Source organism: Sphaeramia orbicularis, chromosome 7 (assembly GCF_902148855.1).
Source record: "Sphaeramia orbicularis chromosome 7, fSphaOr1.1, whole genome shotgun sequence".
Classification (NCBI taxonomy): Eukaryota; Metazoa; Chordata; class Actinopteri; order Kurtiformes; family Apogonidae; genus Sphaeramia; species Sphaeramia orbicularis.
In genome coordinates, this window is record NC_043963.1 from 35684594 (window position 1) to 35697487 (window position 12894).

General features: G+C 37.5%; 1 protein-coding gene across 1 annotated transcript; it reads left to right on the plus strand.

Annotated features, from left to right (window-relative positions):
• Positions 1-2237: 2237 nt before the first annotated feature.
• Positions 2238-8820, plus strand: dhh (desert hedgehog signaling molecule). The gene is made up of 4 exons (XM_030139152.1): positions 2238-2458; positions 3574-4200; positions 6633-6894; positions 7563-8820. Exons 2-4 carry the CDS (start codon positions 3892-3894, stop codon positions 8348-8350), a joined length of 1359 nt encoding a protein of 452 aa, XP_029995012.1. The 5' UTR covers positions 2238-2458; positions 3574-3891; the 3' UTR covers positions 8351-8820.
• The last annotated feature ends 4074 nt before the right edge of the window (positions 8821-12894 follow it).

The following is a 12894-nucleotide window of genomic DNA, read 5'->3' on the forward strand; positions in this document are numbered from 1 at the left end:
AGTTTATCATCTTTCATGATCATCAGATATGACCCATTTGCACATTCAGAGTCTCCATAGTTACCATGGAAACACCGTCATCTTCTACAACATTGATTCACCAGTAAAACCCATGGAGTTGGATCAATGACAGTGGATGGACACACTGGGTTTATGTTCAGTTAATGAGAGATTGGACTGAAAAAGTAATTTTTTTCTTCATTTTTTTCTGTTTCTGATATAATAACCCCCAACTTTAATCTGAGCTTTAATGACCATCTACATGATCAGTAAATTACATTTATGACAATACTTGATTTTCACTGAAAATTCACAAAGTACAGAGGATGATATTACAATAAATAGTGATAAATCACTTAAGAAAGGTTAAACAGAGAGAAAAATTCATTTGGGAATTTCTACAAAAGTCACACTGGGTCTTTATGGGTTAACTAACTAATTAATAGACTGTTTGCTTGTTTTCATTGTGTTTTTATCAATTCAACAACTTCTGTAAAGCCATGTGAGGTGACCTTGTTGTTATATTGGGCTCTACAAATGAAACTGAATTGAATTTGTTGTAATACTATCCTCTGTATTTTGCATTTTTCACTGTAAATTGTATATTTTTCCCTATATTTAATTCACTGATCATGTAGATGCTCATGAAAACAGAATAAATTCAAAGGTTATTTTATCAAAACAGAAAAACATGAGGGAAAAGGGGACTTTTTCAGTAAAGGTATCAATAACAATCAAGTTTGTGATTACCGTTTCCTTCATTTTTTGGTTCCAGTCACTTGAGGTGAAGCAGAAAAACCTACTCAATAAGGTGGTTAATGTCTGCACTAAAGTAAATGGCACTGCTCAAAAAACTCTCCAGGACCTTAATGACAAACAGTTGTATAAGACAGCAGAATCCATCTTGCTAGATTGCTCTCATCCTCTCCATCAACAGTTTCAGTTTCTTCTCAGACTTCCACTTGCTCAAACTAACATATACAAACATTCCTTTGTACCTTCAGCTATTGCCCTACTAAACTCCAGGAGAAAAAAAATCAGTCTACCTGTAGTGTCCTCTTTGTTTTTATCAGTTTGAAATCCTGTGGTTTTATATTCATACTTTTTTATCTATATTTTTATCCGTACTGATTGAGTATATTTATTTTATTATGTATTTATGTATTTGATTAATTGATGTTGGATTGATGTCCATCCATTGTCATTGATTAAACTCCATGGATTTTACTGGGGAATCAATGTTGTTGAAGATGACGGTGTTTCCACGTTCACTACAGAGCCCCTGAACGTCCAAATGGGTCATATCTGATGACCATGAAAAGATGACAAACTTCATTTTGCACCAATTATTTACGTGTATTGATAGGATTGGTGGATCGACAGGTATTAAACAGTTTAGATCAGTAGATGGTTTTGGTTGCCAGTGGATATTTGGGTGAAACATATGAAAAGTGTGCAGAAAGTACTAGTCTGATTTGTTGTGAGAGGATTATTTAATACAATGTCTCAGTGAAGACACAGTCCTCCACATCCACAATCATTCCAGGAAATTTGAGGTAGGATGATGCTTCCGTACACGATTAGAAATGTCAGAGCTGAGACACAATGATCCTTCACTTTTCGCCCCCTCTTCGACATTATCTGACTGATTTTATGACTCTCCCTGCTATTGTTCTGAGTTAAAAAATAATACGTTGATGCTGCCGGAGGGTGTTTCCAGTCACCAGGTCTTGGGTGCACTGGGTTCAGGGGGGTCAGGTTGGTTCCCCAAACACAGGAAGGCAACACTGTAAGTCACAGTCAAGGGTGTCAAGGCTGGACATTTGTGCTCCTGTTCAGACCCTTACCTTCAACTCTGGCTATTAATAACACAAGCACGGAATCAGCAGTTGACTTTTTGCTCAGTGGGATGAGCAAACACAAGAAGTTATGTAAAAGACAATAAAAACTTTGTGTCCTTGAGGTTTATTTACCTGCTATAAGTTTGCTTAAGGAATGTGCATGATGAGTTGGAAAATGTTTAATTGTGGTTCAGGTCATTCTTTAATATTTCTTGAGGTGCACTTGGTGGAGGGTGGAGGTGGTCATTGTGTGAACATAAGTAGGCTAATCATATGTCCTTTGTAAGGGTGAATTGGAGGCGTGTGCTGTCGCAGTGGGAGCGCGCAGAGGAAGGGAGGGCAATCTTGTCCGGACGCTAATAAGACCCAATGGCTGGTGCAAGGTGGCCAGGATCTCCGAAACGCGATAGAAGACGGTGGACGAGGCAGGAAAGTGAGAGGAAAAAAAAAAAAAAAAAAAAGAACAAAAAAAAAGTAAAACCAGGAGAGGCGTTTTTGGTTTGACGAAGAGGATGAGTGCGCAACAGGAGCGTCTGTAACAGCTGCAGGCACTGAGGGGATCTGAAGGGGGTTTGGGTGTGCGCCACTTGGGTCCCTTTCCAATGGAGAAAGAAGCGGTAAGTGCACACAAAGCAACACACACCTGCGTCTGAGGCATGGAGGACGCATGAGCAGGGGTAGGGGTGTCTGCAGGTCTGTGGAAAGTCCTTAAAATGACCCGATTTCAAGTTTTAGACAAGAAGAATTTGCAAAGTCCTAACAGCCATCTCAACATTTAATCTGTCATTTATCATGTTTTTTTTTTAACTTGTTTTAATCACAGTGAGTCAGGATTTTCTGTATCAAAGTCCACTTTTCTGTTACCTCTATACATAGGCCAGTATATGAATAATAATAATAATAATAATAATAATAATAATAATAATAATAATAATAATAATATAACCAGAATATGAAATTGTGTTTTATTTTGCATTTGCACAAAAAAAAAAAAAAAAAATCTTAAATTGGGTTTTAAAGTTTTAACAAATATTTGATACCTGTAGACACCTTATACAACAGTGTTTTTCAACCTTGGGGTCGGGACCCCATGTGGGGTCGCCTGGAATTCAAATGGGGTCACCTGAAATGTCTCATAAATGATAAAAAACAAAACAAAAAAACAAAACAAAAATGAAACTCACTAATAAAAAATATATGGTGAGTTGAGAGACACAATCCCAATCCATAAAAGACATGACAAACTGTGAAGCTGAAACTGAAGCACTGTGGTTCTGGTTATCTTTCAAATGTTCATTGTGGTCAGTTTCAGATGCTGCAGCTCTTTCATAATTCATAGTTTGAGTTATTGTTTGTTCAGTATTAATTGTCAGCCTTGTAAATCCAAGATGGACTGACTGTACATATCCTGACCAAGGAAAATCAAATTCTCACTTTGTGCAGTAATCTACACCTGGCTTTACTGCTTCTGTCCATAATAATATACATTATATAGACTGAATGTCACCTAAAATTAATGTTTATTTGCAACATAGTATAGCAAACTATTACATGATCAAAAACAAATTAATTTTAGTGTTTTGAATGTCTGGGGTCACCAGAAATGTGTGATGTTAAAATGGGGTCACGAGCCAAAAAAGGTTGGGAACCACTGCTATACAACAATGATAAATGCTGCTGACATGTGTTCAAGACAGAAATACTAAAACAATTTCTTTTCTTTTTTTCACAGCTGATGCCACACTTCTAAAAGTTTATTTTGGTCACTTATTGGGCTCTTGGTTTGACCATCAGACCGTAAACTAATTCACACCAAGTAACTTTTTGCTCTGAAACTACTTGATTTTGTTTAAAAGTGAGCAGAATAAGATAAATCATATGTGTCCCAATAAGTAGACAGTTTTAATCATCATCTCCAGTCAGCCCAGAACCTCATGATTTGGAATGGACCAGGATTTGAGCCTCATTCACATGCTATCACCCACCTGGAACTGGGCTGTCACCGCCGGCACCGTGAGCCACTGACTCCTGGGAGCCACAACTCTCCCCAATGAAGCAGTCCTGGTGGGCCCGCCTGGCACAGCTTGGCCTGCTTGCTGTGTGGACTTGCATATGGCTGGTGCAGGGATGTGGACCGGGCCCTGGGTACGGCATCCGCTCCAGGCCCAGGAAACTCGCAGCCATGCACTACAAGCAGTTCTTCCCCAACTTCTCAGAAAACAACCTTGGGGCCAGCGGGAGAGCGGAGGGCAAGATCACTCGCAACTCGGATCGCTTCAATGAGCTTGTGTGCAACTACAACCCAGATATTGTGTTTAAGGATGAAGAGAACACCAACGCAGACCGATTTATGACTAAGGTGAGGCTGTGGTGTAATGTTACTGTAAAAAAAACCCTCAAAGACAACTTGCTTGGTGCTTTAAAAATAGCCGAGAGTGCAAAACTGACTGAAACATCCTCTCACTTTTGTCTCTTTTCATGACAATATCACTGACGGATGAGGATTACCAGTGTTTACAAACAGTAGACCGACATGAGCAGCTTATAGTTCATACTTTGCCAGTGCAGCATGGCACATTCAGCTCAGAAACCTCATTTACTGTGCACTGTACTCTGAACTACAAGCCCTGACCAGGCTCTTATCACACAAACAAATGTTCAACACAGTGTGTGTAAGTTTTAACCAAACTTCCCCTCCCTTTTTTTTTTTTTTTTTTGAGATAAGAAGATCAGGATGAAATTCAACACTACCCTTTAGGAGTCCGAGTTCCCCTTCAGGAACATTTCCTTTTAATCTTTAACCAAAGTCGTTGTTATTGGAAATAAAACTGCTCATATGACAGGTTGTGCATACCAGGAGAACTATGCACAAGTATGCAATTGGTGATAGGTTTCCAAAATCAATACGAGGCCTAGAAAAGACAATTGGTAGCAAGGAGGAATTAAGACAGCAGAACATTTCAGTAGTTGCATATCTATACCAAGGGCTTGCTGATGGTCAGACGGCGGCGCTCTGTTTGGGATGCTGTGGCTTTTTGTGATTGTTCAGGATATCAGTCTGTGTTCCTTCCCCCTCCCCAAGTGATTGTATGTGATGGAAATCTGTGGTTGTATATGTGTACCTTCCTGATGCCCAGTTTGAGTGTGTGTATGTGTGCATGTGCCCCTTCTTTGCCCAGATGTGAAAGACACTCTTTGTGCGTCATTCTGAGGGGTCGCCTATACAAAATTCCCGCCTGCTGAAGTAATGGCACCGTCGGAAAAGCGACTATTGTAGTTCTGACAATGAAACGCCTCTCTTCAATGGCATTCCGAGAAAAATGCTCCCAGTTTGTTTTCGGTCCCTCTATCTTTCTCACTCTTGCTGTCACATTCCCATCTCTGTGCCCATACATTCTTCCCCTCTGCCCTCTCTCTTTACTCCCAGCCTCGGCTCTTTGCTTCCTTCTCACCCAACTTTTTTCACTCTCCATCACCCCACTCACTTCCTCATCCTTTTTAATCTTTTTCTCTCCTCACACTGTTCAGTTTTTACCCTTTTTGCAAGACAAATGCATGATAATGTTGGATAAAACTGTATCACTTAAGATGTTGACGTCATCAATTCTCATTCTGAATTTTTGTGACATTCTCTGTAACATTATGGCCCACGGGGGTGTTAAGAGTCACCATGCTCAGTTTTTGATCAAATGTCTCAGGGGTGAAACTGAGAAACTCATGCCTGGAACAGTCTGGAAAGGCAGAGAATGGCCTTGATTATTCTGTCGAAAAGGCCAAAGAATGTGCCAAACTGGCTACAGTAGCTTTGTTCTTTACTCTGATTGTGTGAGCAAGGTTGAGATGGCATTTTAGCAGACAGAAGAGGAGGAATTATGAGATGATGCCAACAGACAAACAATCCTAACCTGAGAGTCAGAGACAGTGCAGAAATACTGAGGGAACAGGTCACCATCCTCTTCCTTTTCTTCTCTTCTATCAGCCTGTGCACTGTAGCGTACTGTCATCTACATACTGCACATGCCTCCTGTACACTGTCTGTCTTAGGTTGGGGCTTTTTTCTGTTAATAAATAATTATTGTCACTCAACTTTAGCAGGGTCAGACCTGTTTTTTTTTATAGTATGTGGCTCAAACTGCAGAAAGAGTGACTAAAACATAAACTGATCATTTTTCTTTGTATCCTCTTAGTTGCTCTGGTGTTTAGTTTTAGTAGCCGGTTGTTTTTTTTTTTTTTTGTCTTAATTGAAAATTAAGTAAACATTTTCGGAAACATTACAATTAAACTTCAAAAACCGAAATAACACAAACATACACGCATTAATACAGCAGTAACACAAATGTCCTCCAGTGCATTAATGACCATGATTTTGATTTGTATTATGAGATGAATGAGCTTGATTGAGCTTTATTGTCATTATGCAGAGTAAAGTGGTAAGCATCAAACCAAAATGTAAATTAATATTACTGACAAATCATCTTTTCATCACAACTGTGAATGCCATATCAAAAATACTTGAATTTGGTACAAGGAATTTTGCCTTTTTTTTTTTTTTTTTTTAACTAAGTCCAAAATAGAATGAAAATGCACAAGCAATCACTGCTTTGAGTAGTGTTTGACTTTTTCAGGTTTGGTTCCAGTTCTGCTTAAGGATTACAGTTATTAAATATATCCTGTTTTGATACCAAGGTTTAAAAAGTTGATAAAATATTTAGGCTACAAAGATCTTTTTATCTTTTCATTCTTACTCTTTTTTTTTTTTTTTTTTACTCCTTTTTTTCATTGTGTTCCTAGCGATGCAAGGACTGTTTGAACAGGTTGGCGATTGCAGTCATGAACCAGTGGCCAGGCGTCCACTTACGTGTGACAGAGGCCTGGGATGAGGACGGTCACCACCCTCCTGGCTCTCTGCATTATGAGGGTCGTGCTGTGGACATAACCACTGATGACAGAGAAACGGAGAAGTATGGACTTCTAGCCCAGCTGGCGGTGGAGGCTGGCTTTGACTGGGTCCACTACGAGTCCAAGTATCACATCCACTGCTCGGTGAAAGCTGGTAGGTTTAAATTGAAGATGGTGCAGTAATTATATAATGTCTAATTAACCCATAAAGATCCAGTGCTACTTTTATGGCAGTTCCCAAATGAATTTTTCTCTATATTTAACCTTTCTTAAGTGATTTATCACCATTTATTATAAATTATCATCTGTATTTTGATTTTTTTTCAGTGAAAATCAAGTGTTTCCTTTATTTAATTCACTGATCATGTAGATGTTCATAAAAGCTCAGAGTAAAGTTGAGGGTTATTATATCAGAAACAGAAAACTGAAGAAAAAGTGACTTTCAGTAAAGATATCAATAACTGAACATAAAAGCAAGTGTCTCCATCCACTGTCATTGATCAAAGTACACAGGTTTTACTGGTGAATCAATTTTATAGAACATGACTGTGTTTCCACGTTCACTACGGAGCCTCTGAACGTCCAAATGGGTCATATCAGATGACCATGAAAAGATGGAAAAACTACATTTTACAACAATTATTTACACATACTGATAGGATTAGTGGATCAACAGTTATTTAACATTTTAGATCATTACATAATTTTGGCCAACGGTGGATGTTTGGGTCTTTATGGGTTAAATCATATCATCTTTTGGTGTAACGGGAGAAACAAAATCTGAGTTTGTCATCTTGGTGTTTTCTGCTGATCTTCCTGCAGATCACTCTGTTGCAGTGGAAAAGGGTGGCTGTTTCCCAGGCTGGGCCCGGGTGACTGTTGCTGGAGGGGGACAGAAGACGCTGTCATCACTGGCTCCTGGGGACAGAGTCATGGCCATGTCTGCGACAGGCCAAATAGTGTTCAGCCAAGTCCTCCTGTTTCTGCACCAGGACCCAGAGAGCTGGTCTACTTTTCTGTCTCTGGAGACAGAGGATGGTCACAGATTGACCCTTACTCCACATCACTTGATCTTTTTAGCCCCTCATGGTGAACTCCACAGCAGTGAGTACCAGGCTCAGTTTTCCAGCAGAGCCAAACCAGGTGACTATGTTCTCATTCATACTGCTGCAGGTCAAGTCCGTCCTTCTAAAATCATCTCAGTGTCAGTAGAGGAGAGCGTCGGAGTGTATGCACCTTTAACAGAAGATGGAACACTGTTTATTGATGGTGTTCTGACGTCCAGCTACGCATTAGTGGAAGATCACAATCTCGCACACTGGGCGTTTGGACCTATTCGGATCTTCTCGTCATTCAACCAGCTGCTTTGGGGAAAGAAAACAAAACAACAAACTATAGACAGTAAAACTTCCTGCACTACAAGAGACAAAGCAGGCATTTCTGTGATCGACCACTTTCTAAATAAACAGGACAATCAGAGTGCACCGATACGTATGGAAATGGAAGGAAAACAGTCCTTACAAAGACAGATGTCCAATGTACACTGGTATGCCAGCTTACTCTACAATATTGGATCTGTCATCTTAGATTCAAGCTTCTTTCATTCTTAAAAACATATATGTTCCACTGCTCATTTGATATAACTTTGAAGCATTTACACTAACACTTCCCTTTCCTCATTCCTTCAGTAAATTAAAAGCACTGGAGTAACTTGTTTTTTTTTTTTTTTTTTCTCATGATCATAATGATATACACGCTATGGTAAAGGAATTTTTTTTTTTTATATAAGGTTGAGTTCGGTGAAATAGTTCTGTCTGAAAGAGAAAATGTAAAATGTCCACATTATGAGACTTGTATATTAGCTTATTTGTACATCAGACATTTGTTTTAATTATGACAATTACACATGTAAAAAAAATGTACTATTCTAATGGGATAGGAATGAATTTTCACACAATAGAATCTTTATTTTTGTACTGTTTGAATCATAATATATAAAGTTTCATTTTATTATAATAATTCCACTACATGCATTGTATGTCCTCACTTGTCATGTCATAAAACTAATTAAAATGTCATGGTATTATACAACAGTCTGCAGACTTCTCTATCCCTTTTTATCAGAATTGAGTTGCTTTCCATAAAAAGCCTGAGACGTGTAGAAGCTTCTAGGTCTCGTAGTAGAGCATTATGTGGGTAAAAATGTAGTCTAACAGGCTGACGAGTTAATAAAAAACCCAGACGTACTTAATATGCTCAGACTGTGCCAACACCTTGACTTTATCACAGCCTCAGCCTTTATCACTCTATTATATTTCAAGTGGGTTCAGCACCCTCCTTAGATGATATACAGGTTGTTTGTAGTCACTGACCAGTTTGGGTCATGAGAATTACTTGTCAGTGGTGCAGTATAGTATTGTTTACACCTATTTTAACTTTGTTGATGTTTAAAGTTCATTTTTCTGATTTAAACCAGTCTGTCATATAACTGTCAACATACTCCAAGCTCAGTTTACATAATTATTTGCAGTATTTTTCATGTAAAACTCCTCTGAAGTTCACCATTATGACTAGAGCTCAGTTTAGGACACAGTATAAGGTTAGGATTATACACCCCCTTGTGGAGGAACAGACACTGTGCCTGTAAATTTTAATTCACACCACTTTCTCAGTTACTCCTCATGATTGTGCCTGAAATAACCATTTTTGCCAACCCAAGTCTGTTCAGTATTCTATTTTTACAGACATTACTGTTACTGGAATTGACAAGTTCTCTGTGAAAACTCAAAACACTGCACTACAGAAAGAAACTACAAACCTACAACTACAAACTCCCCCTATTAACTGATCATTATATGACATTTAACTGAAGCAAAAATCATAACAGATAGTCAAATTGCATTCCCTTCTTTCGGTTTATATTCTGTTGCAAACATCTGTGGAGGTATTCCAGGGGATTATCCTTGAGATGCAAGAGGCAGATGGGAAAGCATTGGCTCTGCTGAACGGCCAATAGGAGAGGCCCAGTGTGCTAATACCACCCTCTATTTACATCTACTGGCCAATCAGCTGCTGTCCTCCAACCAGTCTCAGCCCCCCAAAATCTAATCCAATCTTGCTAAAGCTGAATGGGGAGTTAACTAATCCTGTCAAAGGGACTAGTAATAACCTATTTTCAAAATGAAAACCTGGCTGTACACCCCTTGTACAGTCACTGACAAACTTACAAGGCTAAACTGGAGCTGTACTTATATGTATAAAACAACAAACCACAAAGCTTGGAATATAATGCAGTACTTTAATTCAACAAAAGTGAATACTGTAAAAAAACAAACAGTACTGTCTGACACATTGCAATTCTACTACTACATAAATATGTATATAGCCTATAGAGTTTTATTACATGCTATTTTTATATTAAGACAACAAGATAAGATATATTTTATTGATCACCCAAGGGGAATATTCAAGTGTGTACAGGAGCACAAGATAGTATGCCTCAAGACAATAGAAAAATAAAGAGATAAAAAATAGAAACAAGTTTGATAAAGTGGCTTAAGTGACAAAAAATAGCAATAATAATTATGATGAATATTGTTTGTCTTTTGTACTCTTATTTTTTTCTCGCACTTTATTCTGTTGCTGCCTTGACCAGTGAATTTCCCTGTTGTGGGATCAATAAAGTCTCATCTATTCTAATAATACATAATATATAAGAACATCAGTGGTGATTAATAATAGAATTTCAGCAATTCTGGAAATACAGTATATAAATGAAGCACGTTTTTTCATGCTTATCAGAATAACAGGTCATTGTTTTCTTTGTGGCAGAAGGTAAAGGTTTTTGATCCATTTGTTAACGCACACATCTGCTCATATGGAGATCACCTGTTTACTGGCACATTTTTCAGCAGTCATTCTAATAAATAAATAAGAAAAACCCTATGATTTCTGATTATCTGATTGACACTCAAATTTTGAAGGCTAGATCAAACTGCATAATCTTGGAAACTAACCAAAATTCAGGTTTGCCTCTAGTTTCATTAGGATCTGCATTCAACTGTTTTGTTCCTTTCATGTCTGTGTAGACTTGTGCTCACAAATAATGAATGATTTTTTTTTTTTTCTTTTAATAAAAAATTTAAGTTTTAAACCATGAATTTGTCATGACCAAGTAGATATTTCAAGATAGAGCAGGGAGATGTGGTTGAAAGATTAAATCTTGATTTTTATTTATTTTTTTAAATGTTATGGACAATTTATGATCTTAATTGACTTATTTCTGGCCATATGAATTGACGACACAATAAATAAAAAATACACTTCATTTAGTCAAACTAAATTCCATAAATGACTGAAGAAGCATATTCATAATTAATATATTACAGGAACCAAACAGGTTGCATTTAGAATTTTTCATGAGTATGAAATGTCAATGTAAATTTAACAATTTAGAAGAAAGCAAAACCTTGATTTATCTATTTAATTCAGCCATATTTCAAGAGTCTATATCATTAACAGCTTGTCATATTTGAAGGAGAATTCATTTAAAATGTGTTGAGAAATAATTAGCACATTTGTAACATTTTTTCCTCAGCTCTGCCTCAGGGGAAATGCACTGAACATGAAGCCCTGCATGTTTCACAGTAAACTCTACTGCCTCAAGATAATCTCTCCTTTACTCTCAGACCAAGACATTTAACAGATGCTGTTCTTTCGGTTATTTTTACATGTTAAGTTATAGCCTAAGCTCCTTACCTGTTACAGTTTAGTGTTTTACTCTGAAGCATGACATGAGATATACAGTAGCTGATGTAGATTAAAACCTGTTACCAAACCTTATTTTCTGTTGGTTCACAGCTTCATACTACCATCCAAGCTACTGTAGCGTTTACACTGTGTGACCCTCAAGAACGGCCTGTTGGTTATATTCTTTTTACATTATATGAGAAGATGACAACTATTTCAAAGTACACAATCATCACAATATCCACTAAATAAGTAAAAATATACTTTCTACGAAATCCACAGTTTATTTATCTTAATTAAAGTATATTTTTTTCATGATTGAAATCACTGTTTTACCTCAAAATGACCCAGAAGCTGTCAGAGGAACTATCTTCACCCTGTCTTGCCTTAGTTACACTGACAGATGTGTTTTTCTCACAGTGATAAGCATGGAATCCACCTGATAAAAAAAGAAATGCCTTCCTCTAATCCTAGCCCCCTACAGGATCAAAAGCATTTACCCACTGTGATTGGCATCATAAACTGTATTGTGTGAATAAATTATTACTTATAGAAAAAGGAAAGGCATCAGAAAAAACACATAATTTAATCTAAGTGTAGTCTATTTATCTGGTGGAGAACGAAGCCAACCTTTTTAATAAAATAATAAGTTATAGTTTTTTCATTTGAAGAACTGCAGCTCCAACATTTCTAAATATAAATGAACCCGTTTGGCCTAGATGCAATCCAAGAGCCTTGGAAATGGACAGAAACACAGAGGGCATTGATCCCCTGGACACAAAACCATCTGACTTATTTGTTTCGTTGATATCAGTGAACCTGCAAAGACTTTTGTTTTGGTGTTGGTTTCGTTTCAAATGACAAATTCCAGTCACCGATTGCATTTCTCAACCATCCCCCATCACTCCAGCCAAATGCGAACAGTGTAGAGATGAAGAATAATAAATTAACATAGAGAATTGGATACAAGATTGTTGTGTTAGCCTTATATGTTAATTAGAAAAACAATTAAGCATAAAAAAAATAATCAAATCGCACATAAGCATATCACAGGGAGTACAGACGACCCATTTATTCGCAGGCATGTCAAAGTGGTTTTAGCCTAACAATCATAACAATCTAATGAAAAATGGCTTCCCTGTATCCGAAAATCTAATGACCTAATATCATATACTGTATCCACCATATTTCACTGATCGGCGCTCTTCACGTTTAATCTTTTAATATGAACTGTATAATCAACATCGCACGTATCGCTCCATTACTCCTCTTAATGAAATAGATAGAAACACACTGGTATCTCGTAATAAACAATATATCAGTTCGTTCGCTCGCATGAATTAATTTTGACGTAGTTGTTGTTTAGCTAGCTCTGTTAGCATCAGCTAGCGACTTGGCGGAACAG

What these genes read in the sequence shown, in the direction of transcription:
- dhh (XM_030139152.1), top strand. Translation starts at nt 3,892, where the DNA reads ATGAAGCAGTCCTGGTGGGCCCGCCTGGCACAGCTTGGCCTGCTTGCT. An exon ending in CAGACCGATTTATGACTAAG is followed by an intron (nt 4,201 to 6,632) that starts GTGAGGCTGTGG and finishes TTGTGTTCCTAG; the next exon opens with CGATGCAAGGACTGTTTGAA. An exon ending in CCACTGCTCGGTGAAAGCTG is followed by an intron (nt 6,895 to 7,562) that starts GTAGGTTTAAAT and finishes ATCTTCCTGCAG; the next exon opens with ATCACTCTGTTGCAGTGGAA.